The 19,573-nt window shown below is 44.9% G+C and overlaps 1 protein-coding gene across 1 annotated transcript; it reads right to left on the bottom strand.

Moving 5' to 3' along the window:
- Nucleotides 1-3,183: 3,183 nt before the first annotated feature.
- Nucleotides 3,184-13,365, bottom strand: LOC118774264 (neutral amino acid transporter B(0)-like). The gene is made up of 8 exons (XM_036523474.1): nt 12,667-13,365; nt 6,991-7,033; nt 6,814-6,897; nt 6,113-6,279; nt 5,749-5,982; nt 5,126-5,320; nt 3,989-4,123; nt 3,184-3,782 (listed from the first exon to the last, which is right to left on the bottom strand). The coding sequence occupies exons 1-8, from the start codon at nt 13,203-13,205 to the stop codon at nt 3,542-3,544; spliced, it is 1,638 nt and encodes a 545-aa protein (XP_036379367.1). The 5' UTR covers nt 13,206-13,365; the 3' UTR covers nt 3,184-3,541.
- Nucleotides 13,366-19,573: the final 6,208 nt, after the last annotated feature.

Below are 19,573 nucleotides of genomic sequence, written 5' to 3'. Positions count from 1 at the left end.
CTAGTATTTAACCGCTATTTTTACGTCTATTGCCTTATCTGTATATACAGTGCCTTACGAAACTATTTGGACCTTTGACCAATTCTCACTTTTACATTACATTACCTTATTGTCATTTAGCAGATGCTCTTGTCCAGAGCGACTTACATAGGTTTTTTATCCATTTATACAGCTGTATATTTACTGAGGCAACCCTGGGTTAAGTACCTTGCCCAAGGGCACAGCACTGGTGCCCCAGCAGCCAATTACAAATTACATTGAAATTTTGTTGCATGTGTTATTTTATTTAAAAACATATAAACCATTTTTCAGATCATCTTTGTTTTTTAACAAAGGTTGTGAGGGAAATCTGTGCCACTGTTTTAGAGTGTGTGTGATACAAAATTATTATTGAAACAAACATAACATAACCATCGGTGTCCTAGTGAGATGGAACCCAGTGTTTACAGGAAAGACCTTGTGAGGAACAGGATACACACCAATGTGGTTTCTGAGATTTGGAGTCCTTCAGTCAAAACTAAATGATATGAACTGCATTGTGGGAGATGCTTCAACTAAACTAGCGCAGCCCATGAGCTGGTGAAAAGAAATGAGGGAGGAACAAACAATGACTACCAGCACTGGTACACTTCATTTGCTGAATAGAAAAGTGTGTAATTCAAAGTTAATGATATCATGAAAGAGGACTGGAATCACTTGTAATTTCCTGAAAGCAACCACAACTGATAACACTGTAATCACCCCTCACCCCCCAGACTACAAACCTAGTGTACTGACTCAAGTCGGTTCAAAAGAAAGGCGAAACGTGATAAAGAACCATGATAAAAATACTTTATTCTAAAGTTCTGTTCTCACAGAGGCCCCTTTCCCCACTGGTTCTCTTTGGTCCTGGTTATCAACACTGGCATGTAGTCACAGCATTATCTTCGTCTGTATGACATAGCATGTGACTGCAGTTTGAAAGCGTTCAGGAAAGGGAGGTCCTCTTGTGATACATTTCCAAAAGCAGTTTGCAGACAGACAGCTGGGAAAAAAAACATGGGGCGGAACAGAAGCATTTTAAAGCACAGATGGATTCTGCAGAGGGGCTACTACTACTTACTACTAAGTGACTACTACTAAGTGTCTACATCCACACGCCAGGTTTTGGGATGTTACGTGTCTGTGTGTTGGCACAGATGCAGGAAGTAAATGACAACACTGGCCAAGATAATTATGGCACAAAATGTCATGTCAATCTGGCGCATGATGACGACAAACAGTAGTTCCTCTCTGTAAGGAAAAGACTTTTTGGAGAGAGGAAGCAGCTATAAAAACAGACTAGCAGCACAGCCCTACTTTTTGGGGTTGTGTGATTAAACTATGAAGTGTATACATATTTACTTCACCAATATGACTGAATAGCTATTTATTAATTTATTGTCAGAATCTCGTATTTAGTGCATATATAAAAAGCTCATACTTGGTGAACACAATCAGGAACAGAGTCAGGCGTTCCAAAATGGGTGACAGTTTCTGTCTGTAGAATACAAGTTGTATAACAGAGGCACTGTGATTCTCAATTCTGACCCCAGGAAAACACAGATGCGCGCACACACACAGACACACACACACAGATTTTCTACCATGAAGGAGACCCTCTGGAGTCTTTTCTCTATGGACCGGTATCGACATGGCACTTACAGGTAAAACCAAATACGAATTGTAAGGGCAGACTGCATACAGACATATGCACATTGACCCACTAAATTATTAACCATGCAGACAAACACACGCTCTATCATGAAGCTGCTGAAGGCATATACTGTATAACACCTTTGACAACTAGCAGACACTCAGAAAAGCCTCAAGATCAGTCAGAATATTACAATAAATTACAACGATATTACAACAAAGCAAAGAACAACTGCAAAAGTTCATATAATGCACAACAGCAATGCATCAAACACAGGCTGAGCAATGAAATGAATTTAAAAGAAGTAAAAGAAAAAGTCATTAAGACTACTATGGCAGTAATACAATACAAAATAGGCGGAATTCAGTTAGTGCCTTCCAGCTCAGCTTCTCAACACTGAAGTTCCTCTAGTCTAAATTCAGACTCTTAATTTGAGCATTTTCCCAGCTTATGAAGGACATCTGGAAGACAGCTGAACTTCAAATTAGGAGGTATCACTTGCATGCATTTTCAGACAAAGGTCTGAGTTGATTTCTTATTGTTTGCACTGTATTAAGAAAGAGGTGGTGTGTATTTCCCTGTTTTTACCTGCAATGGATGAAGGGAATATTGCCTGATGTGGGAATGGTGATTCTTAGATCATACCCACTGATCCGTCAGGCATCCAAAAGCATGTAAAAGATGCTCTGTTTCAGAGCTGTCAATAGGATATCTCACTTTTTAATGAGGACCTTAACAGGATAGGACATTACATAAAAATGGAAACCAAAAAAGGGACTACACACTAACTCTACAACACAACTCCACTTTGAAATTAGGTCCCAGGTGGGGCCCACTGTGCCAGGTCACATAACTTTATGTAACATGTCATATGACCTTCCTCTGCAGAACACAAAGAGAGGGGTAATAGTGTTGCTGTCCTGAAAAAAAAACACCCTGGGAAGACAGATAGATGGGAGCCAGTAATACAGTACTCATAGCAAAAGGACAAATTCAAGTGTATGAGGGCAGCTTTAACATTAGACTGAGGATTTACATTTCCATTTAAGAGCTGGGTGTGTGCTCTGAACAAATTCTGATGTCCATAAAGTCCAATTGGAGTGATGAAAATGAGATAAAACAAACAATGAAATATAAAAAGGAAACACCAATGCACAGTTGTTATTCCAGCCAGGCTTGACACGCGTACAGTGACATGCATGCGCATGTGTCATCTCAAAAGTCGTCCAGAGCGCCATCTGTCTGCCTCTCTTCTAGGTCCCTGAATCAGAGTCTGAATGACAGAAACATCTGTGCTGAAAGCTCCTCTTAGGAGACGCCATGCTAGAAATAAAGACATGCTTTATCCTGGAGAGAAACATCACGGCATCTCTTGGCAAGGGGTTGTGAAACATGTGCAGAGCGAAAAGGCCACAGCTGGTGTTTTAAATACAGGGAGCACGTAATTCAAACGCGGTGATTCCGTGCTATAAAACAAGAACACGATGGCCTTGGTTTTTTTATAAAAAAAAAAAAAAAAAAACCCTGGAGGGGATGTTTAGGCTCGCCTTCTCAAGGCTGCCGGCACAAAAAGGAAAATACTTTGAGACAAGACCGAGAACCTCAAAGGCTAAGGACCAGCCCCTCAAGACATAAAAACCTGAGGATAGATAGGACGAGGGCCCTGCTGGCTATTGGTTTAAAAAAAGATACATGGCAGTATGAGTCTATTGACCCCTCCCTCTTCCCATCAGCCCCTGTTCATTAATGTAGGCCAGGAGAGGTTGGGAAAGAGGACAATTATGGGCGGTTGTTAGGGCCCCCCTGACCTGCCCCTGTACGGGTGGACTCTGTGGGGAAGGAGCAAACAGGTTCGGCCATATGTCCCTACATGATGGACTCCTCTGGCATGGAGCGCACCGCTGTGAGCGTGATGCCATCCTCCAGGTCCTTCTCGCTCTTCGCTATGAGGGGCACATCCTCTGGCCGGGTGGGCGCGCCCTCCTCCACCTTGACGCGGCTGAGCTCCGCCCCCTTCTCAAGGCTCGCCTGGCGATCCACAAAGTACTGCAGTAGCCCCGCCCCATAGGCGTCGCCCTCCACATTGATGACTGTGCAGGTCCGGTCACTGGGGAGAAATGCACACAGAAGCACAGTCACTAGCTGCCCGCTGAGCTGGAGTTAAGCGCACATCTGCCTAGACGTTAGCAAAACGTTGTATACTGGTCACTTCTCAGCCCTCTTTCTCCATCTTTTGCCCCTTCCAATCCCCCCCCCCCCCCCCCCCCCCCCCCCCCCCCCCCCCCCCCCCCCCCACCGCCTACACACACTTACACTAGCCAATCCACGGCGAGGATGAGGGAGATGTCATTAGTGGGCAGTCCCACTGCCTCCAGGATGATGGCCAGGGTCAGCACTCCCCCGGCTGGGATCCCCGCTGCTCCCACACTGGACGCTGTGGCTGTCACTCTACAAAAAAAGTGGGTGGGACAAGGTCAGAGTTTAGAATTCTTCACCAGAATCAGCCAGCCCTGATCTAGGAATGCTGGGACGTTTCTGGTTTTTGTTTTGTCCCTGCTCCTGCCTGCCAGTTTATGGTCAGTTGTTTTGTTAAGTTAGTGCAGGCGATAAAGTCTGAATGGTGCAATGTGGAACGCACAGTCATCTGCACCAGTTTGGCAGAAACCTTAATCCAACCATGCATTTAGTGGCTCCGGTTCATTGTGCAAAGAGAATCATGTGCAGAGACACAATGAGGCCCAATGATACAGCTGCCTGTATGTGTGAAGGACAGAAGCCTGTTACTGTGGGCCAAGCAGCTGGATTTTATCCCAGCCAAGCTTTTAATTACACAATTGGATAAGTTTGTGCAGGTTCTTGGCCTGAATGTTGAAATGCTAAGCTCCTCAAGTACATGGTCCCGGATGTGGTAGAGTTCACCATTTTCTTTAAGGTCAGACTGTTGTTTAAGCCTGGTTTATCCTCTGCCATGTGGAGAGCATATATTTTCTGGACCCTAACCTGTTAAAACTCTTTTGAAAACTTTGCCATGTGTTTGGCCTCATGGACTCTGGCACAAACAGGTTCTCTGCTGAACCATATAATTTGTGAGAAGTTTATGTTCTGGAGGTGGATCCCCATGCATACTGTCTCTGGGGTATTCTGTGTTAAATTTCCTTCAGTGATACCCACGGCTGCGTCATCTTCAAGAATATTAACCTTACGGTGCAGAAGCCTGGGAAGAGTCTGGTAAATGTGTGAGTCTTTATTTTGCTACATTCAAACATGGGGTCTTTAATGCAAATGCTGGTACATTACAAATGGTAATGACTTTGCTGCACTGCTCATATCACTTCGGTCCTCTTGTGCTGGAAGTCACTCTGGATAAGAGTGTCTGCTAAATGACAGCGATGTCATTTAGCAGGGGTGTCTAATGAACGTGAAGTGTGCATGCCGATGCTGGACACTCACAGGATGGTGATGACCTGGACGAAGTTGAGCGGGACGTCGTTGAGCTGGGCGATGAAGACGGCGGCCACGCACTGGAAGAGCGCCGCCCCGTCCATGTTGACCGTGGCCCCGATGGGCAGGATGAAGCGGCTGATGTGCTTGGACACGCCGTTCTTCTCCTCCACGCACTTCATCATCAGCGGCAGGGAGGCGGAGCTAAGGAGGAGGAGGAGCATTTACAGAGGGGTGTGGCCAATGGAGAAAGCGGGGCATGCAGGGACAAAAATGAAAGGAGTGGAGATGCTGGGAAAAACGTAGAGAAGTGGGGAAGAGATTATGTGGGGGGGGTTAATAAGGTGAAAATGGAAGGGATAAGACAGCTGTGAGAGGATAGGTAAGAAATGATTAGAGAAAAGGGAGAGGGAGTGAAGGTGTGGTGAAAGTGAAGCTGGGGTGGGATTGTGTGCAAAGGGTAACACAACACTCCGCAGAGGTGCTAATTATAGGAAATGTCCAGAGCTGCTGTGCAGCTATCCCAAGGCCCCATCCTGTGGACTCCCATCAGCCAACGTGGCTGCCTACTGAACCATCTGTAGGGTTGAGTGAAGTGTGCTTGGTGAAAGGTGCTGCAAAGGCTCCCTCACCTGGAGGAGGTACCGAAGGCGGTGGCCAGAGCAGTGACCAGCCCCCACAGGAAGGTGTAGGGGTTCTTGCGTGTGAAGATAAAGTAGATGAGCGGCAGGACCAGCAGGCCGTGAACAAAGTGGCCAATCACACAGCAGGCGATGTACTTCCCCAGGCTGGCGAACAGCGTGCCCACATCCTCCATCTCCACGATCTTAGCCGCCACCAGGAACATGATACCAAGGGGGGCGTACCTGACCCAGGGACAGAGTGCAACAGTCAGAATGGTCTCATATACCCACATAAACACAGTCACAAACACACGTGCACTCAAAAACACTCAGCTACATTCACATACACACTTACAGGAACCTACACACTCACCACATAATCCAGGACACCAGCACCATGGTGGCTTCGTTAAAGGAGTTGAAGAACTTGATGAGGATCTCACCCTCCTCACCCAGCTTTCTCAGCGCCACGCCAAACACGATGGCAAACACCACGAGCCCCAGGATGTTCATGCCGTCTGCGTCCTTTCCCACCGGCACCTGTACAAGATAGTCAGGGTACAGTGCTGGGTACAGTGATGTAACATCTGCATTCACTCATTCAGCGCACACTGTTATCCAGAGCCACCTATAAAACAGCACACAGACAGGTTAGGCTAAGTGTAGAGATGATACCAAATCATCAGTGTTGTAACTGTGACATATATGTTACAAGAACTTCCACTTCATATCATGTACCAGCTGGCACCTGTACAAGATACACAGGGAGCTCTATGCGTCTGATACATGCGGTACAGTTAACTGTCACATAATATCATCTACTTGCTCTGATGGGGGCGCTTTATAAAGACACAGTTTCACAGTTTTTCATGCAAAGGCAAACAGATCCTTTCACATTTCGGCAATCCCAACCAGCCTCAAATGCAGGCACTGATTGAAACCCATCATCATTCACATAGACACTACAGACACAGCCAAAACACAGACATACTCACCAAATCAGACACACATGCACACATACATGCACTCACTCTCTTACACAAAGTACTCTGAGGTGAATAACATCTCTCTTACCTTTTCCCAGGTGTGGTTTAAAATGTTTCCCATCTCATCCGTTATGTTCTTCTCCACTTTCACCATGATGTATTCGGTGCCATACTGCAAGAGGACACAGTTTTAGTTCTGTCCTGCTCCAGAGCTGGGCTTCTATCATTGAAAGAACAGCAAAGGGAAACAGACAAAGGGACTTACCGACTGGAAAGCAGCTGCCACCAGATTGGAGGGAAAAAGGTTCCTGAAACAAACAAAAACGGCGATTACGATGGTTGTTAATGTCAGGTGAAGTGCCTCATCCAGGGTTCAAACCTGCAGCCTTCAGCTTGTGTTACTGTTACTGGAGCAGCCAGAGTAAGTGAAGGGGCTGCAGTGCATATGACCTTTGTAGGTGGACATTAATGTAACAGGTTCTTATTTTACATGAGTCCATAGTTCATTGCTCCAGGTTAAAATGGCATTATCCCATTTTATAATCAAACTTACAACCCTCCTTTCTTGCCTCGAGTATAAGGCCTTCACCTTAGGGAGTGAGGTTTGCAGATCAAAACCTATACGTTGTGTACCTGGTGGAGGTGAAGTGAACTGTAATTTAAATCATAGTATATAATAATGTGATTCACTTCAGTGTGAGAATGAGCATAGCCAGCACGGGTTTAAAGTGTCCTGTTCTACCTCCAGGAAGAGGTGTAAGTGCAGCAGCTGCCCCCTCTCTGCAGCCTGGGAGGAGGGGGCCATGAGGTTTCCCAGCTTCTCACGCAGCCACAGCTCAGAGAATTTACTCCCATTAAACCTCCATGGCCTCTGGTTTCTTGCAATCGCTGAGAGGTTCCCACAGGCTTATTAATTTGGTACCATGGGTTTCTCACAACTCCACACATTATTAACCGAAACATTTGTTTTATTATACGTTAAGACTCCAGTCGTTCTAAACTGGCCTCACCCCTGATTAAACTGCAGCATCATGGGAGAGAAGAGCCAAGAAACGGCAACGCAGGACCAAAACGAAGACATTAATGGCAAAGTAAACATGAAGACATGCTTTCTATGTGTGGGAGCTTGGCAGTAAAGGATAAATATCTGCACTACAATGTGACAGCAAGCCAAGAACCTTCAACAAATGGGAAATCAAACAAATCTTCCACCTTATTTTGCACCCAGGTGAACAATGAAAATGTGACACCGAATGCAAAAATGTAAAAGATGTCATAGGAGAACTACACAGGGATATTCAATTTGACTGTATGCGTGAGTCCTGTTTTTTCTGCAACCTTACTAGCTGCCTGGACAGCCTTGCAATAGCACTCCACACTCAGATAAAGCCCAACTGGCTGTGTGACCCAGAGACATAAGATTCAGAGACAGCTACAGGAGGGAGGACCTGGCCCCTCCAGCTGGAGGCACAGCACTGATCTCTGACTGCTTCCCTAATTTATACAAAACCTAACAAGGGATAGCTGGGCTGGTGTCGCTGGGCCGGTTTGAATTACAGTCTGCTTCCCTGTCCCGTCCCAAAGGGAGGGGGCGCTATATTTGTGCTGATTTACAGTTCTCTCTCTCCTACACCACTGGCCACCCCCTCTCCACAATCCCCTCTCGCTCGGGTTATGCTGAGTCAAGGTAACCAAATGTCAAGCGTGCAGGACCCAGATTTAGACAGGGACACGCAGAAACGGCTCAATGTGACAGTGACAAAAATGAATTTCCTAAATATAAAGCGCCCACACGTGCTCAGGCACACGCACACGCAGCCATGCGTCCAGCCTGTGCCGAGTCACAAAGCAAACGCCCTGCGAGAACTGCTAATGAAGCTAACAGAAAACTAGCCTTGTGCTTCAAATAACGAACATGTCGTGCTTTGCTGCAGAATGACTGAGTGGCGTGTGCGGTTTATCCGGGTGACAGTGTCTCAGCTCGGAATGAGCCAACCGACCTCGCCCTTTTGCAAATGCAGACACAGGCGGACACTGGAGAACCGAGGGGTGCAGACGGCTCTCCGTTGTCAAGTCCTCACTGTGTTGAAGGTTAGCAGGTTATTACTAAAGGCCAGCAGGTTATAACCACTCATAACTCTCTTCATTGCCTGTATATAGATCAACCTTCACAGCGTAGCCAAAACTATGTCTCAGTTTATACACATCAGTGTGTGGGCAGTGGGGGTATATTATGCTCTATATATGTATGTAAGAGCATGCAACCAACAATTAACCAAATTTAGTCTGTACTAAATATGTGCGAGTAGGATGATGAGTATTACCAATACTTTATGTGAATGAGAGAAGTGTGTTAGTGCGTGTGTGTGTGCTGCAGGTGGGGTAGGAGTGTGCCCCTGTAAAAAGGCAGCAAGCACATGCTTAGCTTGCATCCTGCCAGGCTGGTGAGGCTCTTCTCTGCACGCTTCTTGTCTTAGCTTTGGGGAACAACGTGGGTAAGAATGTTGTCACACCGGGAGCTAATGCACTTTCCCTCTTAGGTCAAGGCTGGGAATTGGATCAACGCAAGCCAATCGGATTTGCTTTATCCCAGGGTCTCCCGGTGTTCGCTCGATCCAAGCTCGTAATCACCTAATTGGATTAATTATTCCAGTAAAAACAGCCGCAGGTGACCATGTTCTTAAGACGCTCAGCATTTCAACATTCAGACCAAATAACCTGCATTTACCAATACAATTACGCAATTAGGAGCTCGGCTGGAGTGGAACTCAGCTGCCTGTCTCTGGCACACAGTGAAAGGCTTTTCACAGACTCTGTCATTGGCTTCATTGTGCATGACCGTCTTTGCACAATGAACCAGATGAAGAGTGCCCCCTCCACAGACGTGTGACTCCTCACCCTCGTGCAGAGACCTACCGCGGCCTGCGTGTGGCCCGCGCTCAGCCTGGAGGCAGACCAGCCGCTGAAGGCCGCCTGCGCTGTGGTGTCACTCTCAAAGCCGGGCTCCGGCGGTGTGACGAGGTTTTAATGAACTCAGCGATACGCTCCGCTAACGAGGCCCCTTTGTGTCTGCGTGTAAGGACAAAGTCAAGCTCATTAACCTCTCTCTCTCTCTCTCTGCCTTTGAATGGGAGAACAGCCATGGATCAGAGGGGGAGAGAAAATCAGATTACAGAAGAAACAACAGTGAGTGCTTTACTTCGCTCGACCCCCCCCTCCCCCACCCTCCCCAACCCCATTTCCTCTCTGTCTCTGAGTTAAAACAGCCATGTTACTTAATACCCCTCTGTGCTGTATCTGGGTGTTGATTCCAATGCGCTGATAAGTCATTATGAAATCCAGCAAGCCTGGAATTTCAATCCCTCAAATCTCAAACACGGATTTGAACCAGCATCCAATCACCTGTTATACGTCCGGGCCTGATCTGGTGTTAATGAGCCTAAGGCACTGTAAGCCCCAAAAAGCCCTATGGTATGGTTCATTCACACTGGGTTGGCATTGGGAGGAGCAGTTAAAATGCACAGATTGGCAGTGGGTGGAAAGCCAACCCTTTTGCACTCATAACTACTCTCAATCATAGGCCTAATATCTCTCCATTTCTCCCTCTCTTCCATGTTATTCTCCATCTCTGTTTCTGCTTTGTGAATATTGAGTTTATGCTCTTTGTAGTCTCTTACCTTACCCTGTTATGACTGTTTGGGCCAATGGAGCTTTGGTGAACCTTATGAGGTCATTTCTGGCTACGCTTCATCATTCCCCAGTACAGTAGGCAATACAGTACCTCAGCATGCAGTGTAGGATCTCAGTTCTGAAGCTTTGTGTCTTGCCTTGACCCACGGGATCCACGCGCAATAAGAAAAGAGCAGGACAGGAGGTGCACTCCCATGCTGTGGAGTCATTAACGCTCTGGAGAGAGCATGACTCTGTCTGAAGGCACTTTTAACACTGATGCTTGAATCAATAGCGTAGCATGTGTGCCAAATTATAGTGCCTGTGCTTTCACAATAACCCAGACTACAAAGTTCACAGCCAACGCTGTTGAGCAGACAAACCACAACGGAGGGCTAGACATTGTACGTATCAGCAGATATTACTGCATATAACACATAGACACGTTTTCTTGCATGTATAGATATGTTAGCTGCAACACAGAACACTAGCCTGAGAAGCTTTTTTGATGACCTCCTGACTCTGAATACTGGGTAGTCGGACTTAGCACTGAACTACACAGTTGCATCATCACAAGCGCTGTGCAAGAACACCATGACGTGCGACGCAAGGTGACCATTACCTTCAGATCCCAATGTATTTACTGAACAGAGTTCACTACAAGGACAGTTAAGCTAAGTGCTGAATTTTGTTGTCTCTCAACACAAGCTAAGCACACTGGGAAATGTCAATGTTGAGCCTTGGGTACATGTGAACTGATCTTTCTCACATTGCCGTCTCAAAAAGGAAGTCCTTAAAATGACTCTCACAAATCCGTAAAAAGTAAGTACAGACAGGTCCAGTCAAAATAAGTTGGCTAAAATAGTTTCTCTAACTGTCTTTTCTCTTGTAATGCCATTCAGTTACAGTCGTAAATAATGTTCAGTGAATTTAGAGTGATGGTTGGTGAAGTGAGCGCTGAACGCTCCCTTTGAGACAAGTGAACATTTTCCTTGTAGCCGTGCGCTGGATCAGTCCGTCCCTTCCTTGACATAAGACACATCACTTAATATTGATTAAAGTGTGCCTTTAAAATTCGGAAAATGAACACTGGAAAAACATATTCATTACGGTTTCACAAAATCAAGGCACCTATGACTCCTTGCAATCCATGCAGCAAGTATGCGTGGAGTACTAACCGTCAGCAGATTTTTTTTTGCCAGCAGTAACTTTTTCCCTCATTCGTCAGTTTAGAATGGAATGTTCTATCCCGTTTCAACCACAATATGTGTAAACAACTGATGAAATACTGGAAATGCCTGCGTCAGAGCCGTGCTGTCAGATGAACCAAGAGAAAAATGTTACAAGAAGCTGTATGGCCACATAAACAAATTCAAATATACGAGAAACTTGGGAACTAAAAGTTTGATGAAAATTGGTTTAAAATACCAAAGGCAAAGAAGGCTGACGACTTTCTGACACACTTCAGCGGGAAAATCGCGAGAATTGGTACAAGCAGTTCCTTGTTAGGGAGCGCAAATTAAACCTGACTCGCCCGGAGCTTGATATTTCACGTATCCAGATGATGGCAGCCATCTCCTTAAGTCATCTCCTTAATATAAAACGATTGCATTTATTACACAAACATGTCAACTGTAACATTATAATACGAGCTACATGATAATTCTAGCGACAATCGCAACATAATTGGAGCTACTATATTTTTTGGTGAATTCTTGTTACCACGTTCCAACACGTTACAGTCTGCACGTTTTAATATATTCGATTAAGAGATTTCTGTTTAATTTAATGAATATTTCACAACAAAATGTGCCTTATTTTAGTCCGCAATCAAACCGTTATTTGCTTTAATGACACCAGTTAGACAACATGTAATTGGTTACAATTTACTGAATTGGTGCCACACATTTGTCTCAGCTACCAACCAGGTAAAACACAACAATCACACCTGCTTGTTAAACATCAATGTAATGACAGTAGCGCTATCTTTATTGTGCCAATAACTGTTGTTATATAATATGAACTTACAAGAGACACAAGCGTTAATAACAATTCGTGAAGTGAAAAGTGAAAAGTTGGAGTATGAACTTTGTCGGGCAACACAACCCCAACATCTGAGCTATTTCAAAAGTTCATCCATGCTGTGCGGTCAGTTAAATACTTGAGGACTGGGGACATGTCTCGTAAACCTGCCTCTGTGAAAGCACTGTCATTTTTAAGGAGAGGGGAGTGATATGTTCGTTATTGTTTTTTATTTTATTTTTTTACCTACCTTATCAAGTCCAAAAAGGAGTCCACAATTTCTTTGGATTGTGGTACCCCACCGCCAATCCCTGAGACAATTGGTTTGGAGCCAGAGACATATCCAGGTTTAATGATGTAAGCCATGACAACGCCGATAGCTGACGCAATCAGGGTGGTCACCGAGAAGAAGAGCATCGCCCAGCCGCCAAGTTTGCCCAAGGCTTTGGGGTCGATGCTGGCCGCTCCGGACACAAGACTACACACGACCAAGGGAATGATGATCATTTTCAACAAGCGGATGAGCAGCTCGCCCGGGAAGCCAAACTGGGCAATTTGCGTTTTGTTCAGTTCTGCGCTGCGCACCCCGAGTCCAATAAAGACCCCGATTATGACTCCGGCCACGGTTAGGATCACCAGGATATTGGCCCGTAAAATCTTCTGCACTTTCTCTGAAAGCGGTACTTCGGTTTTCTTCGGATGGCCAGCCAAACCGTTGACCAGCGGGAGTTCGTGCGCCTCACCATTTGCCGTCTTCACCTCGTCCTCCATCGCTATTCTTTGTGCCATGGTGATTTCAGTATATAATACTGCAGATTAAAAACAAAATTCTCTCTAAAGTTTTTAACTACAAGCCTTAAAAGTGCACAGTCTTTTCGGAAGTTTTCTTTAGTTCGTGAGCGACGCCGGCGCTGCCCGCGTGTGTGTATAACTGGTGGTTCCTCCTTTTGCGCGGTTGAAGCGACTGTATAAAGGTCCAGGGGGCCCATGCATCATCTTCATCGGTGTGACGTAACCGCCGGAGAGGGCGGTGCACTTTTCCTTGTGAATGCCGGTAACACTATGATTCATTAACTTTACTATTAATAAAATGGCTAATGTTTAGCATATACATTTTACACAAATGAATATTTTATATAATATATATGATAAATTATATGATAATATATAATATATGCGATAGCATATGGCACTATCATACCAAGAGACCTTTAGATTAACGGGAAAAAACACATTAAGATAGCGGAAATAATTTGAGAAGACGTGTCGACAGCAAACACACCATGAAACACAATTATATGCCCTATCAAATCTCTTAAATGATATGAAGCCCAGAAAAAAATACTTATTACTTGCTTTCGTCGTTTTACCCGTTACTGTTGGCATATGATGTAATCTCTGTACAGAATTACCCATACTGTAATACTAAAGACCACCCCTGGAGGTAAGACAGTGATATGACGTTTTGTGGGAGGAAGGGCCTGTTTGAAACCACACAGGGACTACATTTTTTTGCTGTCAAGCAGGACGTGTCACATGCAATTAAAAAATAATAATAAATCTGCACATACTGTCATGCCAGGAGAGGATTCAGCACACTAGAACACCAAAGATAGTTGCCCACAATTAGACTCGCAGACACGCTCACAAACACATGGCCAGCTTTTAAATCTCCTTACTCTGTTAAAAGTGTTCTGCTAAACTTTAACTTTGAAATGGCTGTTCAGTGACTGTCATAAGTAATCAGTATAACAGCACTTTCTGTAGGAGAAAAACTGCTGACCTTACCAAGCGAGTTTCAAACTTGTTCTCGACCCAGTTTAGATTTAACCTCATCGGGTATCTGGACATCCAGTATAATGTTGTGTTGTTTTCTAAAGGGTGTTCTTGCTCTGATTGCCTGGAGAACCCAGTCATGTTGAGAGAGTGGCTAGTCTGCCAATGTGTTGAAGATAGCTTCTCCTTTCCTTCTCAGAGACTCAAATTCTTTGAAAGGAATGCTGATTCTGCTCTTTTTTCCCCCAAAGGCATTATGTTGTTTCACCATTTCCTAACCGATTTTTGCCCTGGCCATGAAGTAGCCTAAACACAACCCTTCTCTCTTCACACTCCTAAATGTCCTGCCTGCTCCAAGACATACGATCTAAGATTACGCTTCCCCCACAAAGGTGTCCTTTGACTCTATTGGCATCACCTGTGACCTTCAGCTGCCAGTGGTCCAACAGTCTTGATTGAAGACTGGCTTCCTTCCCATGATGCTTCCTTCAGTAAAGTACCATGCTGTTAGCTGTTAACCTTCTGTGTTCTTTGCTTCACCTGAGTGTCTGATTGGCTGTTGCCCTGTCAATCACATATGCTTTGGGGAAGGCAGAAAGGGGCATGGCTTTGTGATGTTGCATTATAAATGTTATTTTGCAACCTTATGTGAAAACAAGAAAATTAAAGCATAAATGCATAGCTGAGTAAAGCCCATTTGCTGAACCATGAATGTCTAATTCATGACTCAGTAGTCCGAACCGAAATACGGTGGCCTTTTCCAGACTGAGACGTAAGGATCTGGTACTGTATCTGTGCTGGGCACCCTATTCTCATGACATCATTACTACCACAGTTTCCACCTGAGCAGAACAGCCAGGATGCAGGAACCAAGAATGCAACTTCTGCAGGGAAACATCAATGAAATTTCATTTGAACATCAATGAAACATCAAAGACCCAAAGGGAAAATTCCTGGATGGTAGCAGTCTGTGACTGGTGCTGCTCTTGAGTTCAGACAAACACTGAGGAATGTAATTTTTCTCTGTGACTTTTGGGGAACTGGGAGTCAGCTGGATTCTAACTGTCTGAATATATTCCGGTAATTACTCACTGACCATGACAGGAATTATTTGTCATATGTCTTTTGCATCAGCATCAACTTTTACCAAACAGCCCTGTAGCGAAGGGCGAGAGCAGTCACCCCACCCGGCCTTGAATCCGGGTCTATGGGGTACCAAACATGCAACTTTGACCGTGACGCCAAAGAGCCAGGCTCGTTGGTATGGCAGTCAGAGCGCATACTCAACCATAGTGACGGCACTCCGTCACCCTGCCCTCCCCTTCGGGAAGCGCGCCCATGCACTTCACGCATCATGGCATCCCTCACGCATTCCCCTGCCATACTCCTCCCATCCCAGGGTGCCCCACTCACCAGTGCTTCACCCATCTCTGGGGTCCCTCACACACTGGGGTCAACAGAACCTGGGGGTCCCTCATACAGCTCACACACCGGGCACGCCTCCGATGGCCTCGTGGCAAGCCATCCCATTGCTGACACCATTTGTAGCGAAGGGCAAGAGCAGTCACCCCACCCAGCCTTGAACCTGGGTCTACGGGGTACCAAACATGCGACTTTGACCGCGACGCCAAAGAGCCAGGCTCGTTGGTATAGCAGTCAGAGTGCATACTCAACCGTAGTGAAGGCACTCCGTCACAAGCCCATACAGTCAAATGCAGTAGCTTTTACACCTCTCTTTGTCATCTCTGTCTCATTGTAAGAGTATGGCAGCAGCACATCCATGATCCGAATTGACATTCACAAGGAAAATGTGAAAATAGCTTGTGCTAACTTATGGCAAATCATCAGTGCAATGCTTTTCTTGGGTTAGGTGAATCCCACAATGTTATGATTGCAATTAAACCAAGCTGCAATAAAACCAGTGCACAACATGTTGACAATGTGTCCTTGCTTGTGTGCCTGTTTGCATGCGTGCGTGTGTGTGTCAAATAAAAGAAGAGGACAACAGCCAATCAGATGAGTCTTTTCCACCACCTCCCTGCATTCCTTTGTTGTCTGAAATATCCCTGTTTTTTTTGTCTGTCCATGGCCAGGTTGGTCCAAACAAGGAGACTGTTCTCCCTGAAAAACTGAGTAGGTGTCACTCCACTCTGTTTGCCAGCAGTGCAATGCAGGCCAATGTGTCTAGTGCTATCTCGTTACTTGAAAAATAAAATGCATAGTTTACACCCTCTTATTGACTGTAAATGTATAGGGAACGCAGCTTGAAGGTACTGCTGGATATCAATGGAATTAATCTTGAAGCACATGCTATAAAAACAAATATGCGTGGTCTGGGAACACTTTTGTGGGAATGCTGGGAACACAATGTTCTGGAACAGCATGGTTTTGATCCTTTAGAATGCACCCATCGCCCCTGAGACTTTCCACTGCATGGTTACTTATCAATTCCATGTGTAACCCCCCAACACCCCAACACATGGCACTATGCACTGAAGTAACAGTTTGGCCATGTAATAAGAATGTTGGGGGGACGTTGCGTGTTGTGGAAAGTTGGCAGCCCACACTGAATTTTTTCGCAAATTGCGCTACTCCATGAAGGGGCATGGTGCATGACTCTGAGGCAGGTGCTGGGGTCCAACATTGTCAGCACCAGCAACCCCTACCATTGTCCTTGCTAATGATTGACATCTTGCATGCTGTGAACATTGCCACATGATGGTGGCCCTTTGTCTACCCCAGACCAGATCACAGGCCACAAAACATTCACATTAACATATTGCCCATCACAGTATTTTCTTAATTATAGGCTGAGTCATTGGCTGGACTGTTATTGTGGCTGTTTGAGACACAACACAGCTGCCACTTGCTACAAATTTACCATATCTGATTGGCTGCTTTAATGAGAGTATGGCTCTAATGTCACACAAACCATGTAGTCAAATTTCATAACATTTGGTTTTACTTTCAGTCAAGGTCACACTTGTGAAATAAAAAAAATTCCAACTATATGCAGGTCTCCGATAAAAAAATGTAACAGGTCGTCATTTTGCCTGTTGAATGTGACTATTGCAGTACAATCTGGGAGCCAAACTTTGGCCAAAAGCCTGTGCAACACCACAAGTATTTCTTATTGTAAGGCCATGGCATGCACCAGTGCATTCAACCACACACACACTTGATCTGCATAGTAAACCAATAATGCAAATATATTTGCATTACTGGAAAGAACATAATGTATAGACTACATAATCTGTAGTCTAGATGCGTGTCTGTGGGCAAGGCAGGGTGGTGAAGCAGGCTCTAAGGCTGTGTGTGTGTGTGTGTGTGTGTGTGGGGGGGGGGTATGTGGGGTGTTTAGAAACAGAAAGTCTTGTTCATTGTTCTCTACCTGGCACCAATTCTCTTTCTCCCATTGATTCATATACACAAGGCAATTCTGGCACATATTAACAAAGAGGGCTTGTTTTGGGGAAGCGGGAAATGGAGATGGAAAAGATGGAGATGGAAATGTGAGCTTTCAATCTGATGACATCTCCATGTGTTTTGTCTTAGCTGGCCATGCAGCTAGCACTAGCATTCTGTCAGAATTATAACAGCTAACGAGTCACTGTGGTGTCCTCGCCATGTTCATTCTGCAGTATAACACTCTCTGTTCATCCCCCAGGGCAATGGGCGAGCATTGTGTAGCAGAACCAGCAATCAACTGACCTGATTATTTGTTAAAGGGGAATTATTTTTGCATTCTATCACATTATAATGTAAACTGACAAACGTTATAACATTTAAAAATGGGAATCAAACCTTTTTTTTCCTTTGTGGACCATCAGTCAATCTCATATTTATTTTGTACAACGGATGGGTATTTCATTGCCGTGGAATAGTCACAGGGCCAACAGCGATATTTTACATTGTGTGGGAAAGCAGGTCACCATGAGAGCACCAGAAGGACACCTGTTCTACTTTACAGAGTCTAAGGTAGAATGCCAAACAGTGTGATAACATACCACACTGATAACACTGTCCATGATTTTTCTACTCTCAGTACTCTGCCTGCTTTTCTTTCAGGATCCAGTGCACCCAAGAACCACAATCACATCCCAGTTGTGAGACTGCATTTAGATTAAATGCAAATTCACCAAATTCTTAAAACAAATTCTTCTGAAACAAACTGAGACCCTTAAAATAATGTTCTAGGTAACTGCTGACTGTCAATAATCGGAACATTATTAATTATTAAGTAACTAAGTCGTTAATCTCATGTTTCGGAAGCAAGCTGTAATTAAGAACTGTGAGAAAAATGATAATTGCAGGGTCACTGGGGACTTCGACGCACCCTCTGCCTCAGACAACAACTGTGAAAGATTGTCCAACCCAGCTGATTAGTGCATGGTATCAGTAATGTCTATTGCACAAGTCACCAAATTAACCCAGATTTAGCTCTTTGAATTGCCCTTAGGAGGATTTTATGAATTTCCTATGATTCTCGGTGAAGTTCAGTGTGTGGGTTTATGTCCTACAAGTGCGAGTGAATATGAAGTTATCCTAAAACTTTTACAGATTTGTGTTCGGCATTGGATTTTACAAGCAGCAAAACACTGCCAACAACCAATGGAAAATGACCATTTCACTGTCATGTGTCTAAGGATTGTTGTTGTCTTTATATGCCATTGGTACTTCAGAGCCACTGCAAAACACAGTGAGAGAGATACAGGATAAAAAAGACACAAATCCAAGGAGATGAGCACCAGGTTAAAAAAAACAGGGTGGATGAAGCCAAAAATGAGAAACTTATTGAATGGTGGTTAGAGGATGAGGGTTTATTTAATCTGTCTGCAAATTTACCACTGCAACAATGGAAACACATTAAGTAGAAAGACAGACCAGCAGCTTGAAACAGCTCATGTCTTTGTGTACCCTGGAGTTATAGTAAGTGCTTTGCAGCTATATAGGGCCGCATCAGTAGGCGGAACCACGTGGCTTCATGATCGTTGACATGGCCTGGGGTGGTGGCCCGGGCAACAGTGCTATTGCCTGAAAAACCGGTAAATCAGAGTCAACTTCCCTGCAGTGGCCCTTTCACAATGCACAACGGGTTCCCAAGCAGCAGGGTTGCTTGCAAAGTTCCAAGAATCAAAACATTTGTACTAAGCTTAAATGAAAGGAGAAGAAGAAGTGACCCCTGGGAACTTGGGAGACTGAACATCTCTGATGCAACATGTACAGTAAGGTTTTATGCTAAGGCCAAGGTCAGATCAACCCTTGAAGGCTCCATCGAGGTCTTCAGGGTTTTACAAAGAACCTCAGTAGAGAACATGCTTGATGACATGTTGAAAGGTGTTAATTTATCATGGTTTCTGTTGAGTCACATGTTGACATCT

Source organism: Megalops cyprinoides, chromosome 3, assembly GCF_013368585.1.
Source record: "Megalops cyprinoides isolate fMegCyp1 chromosome 3, fMegCyp1.pri, whole genome shotgun sequence".
Lineage (NCBI taxonomy): Eukaryota > Metazoa > Chordata > Actinopteri > Elopiformes > Megalopidae > Megalops > Megalops cyprinoides.
The sequence above is the reverse complement of the archived record's forward strand: the minus strand, read 5'-3'. Positions and strand labels throughout refer to the sequence as shown.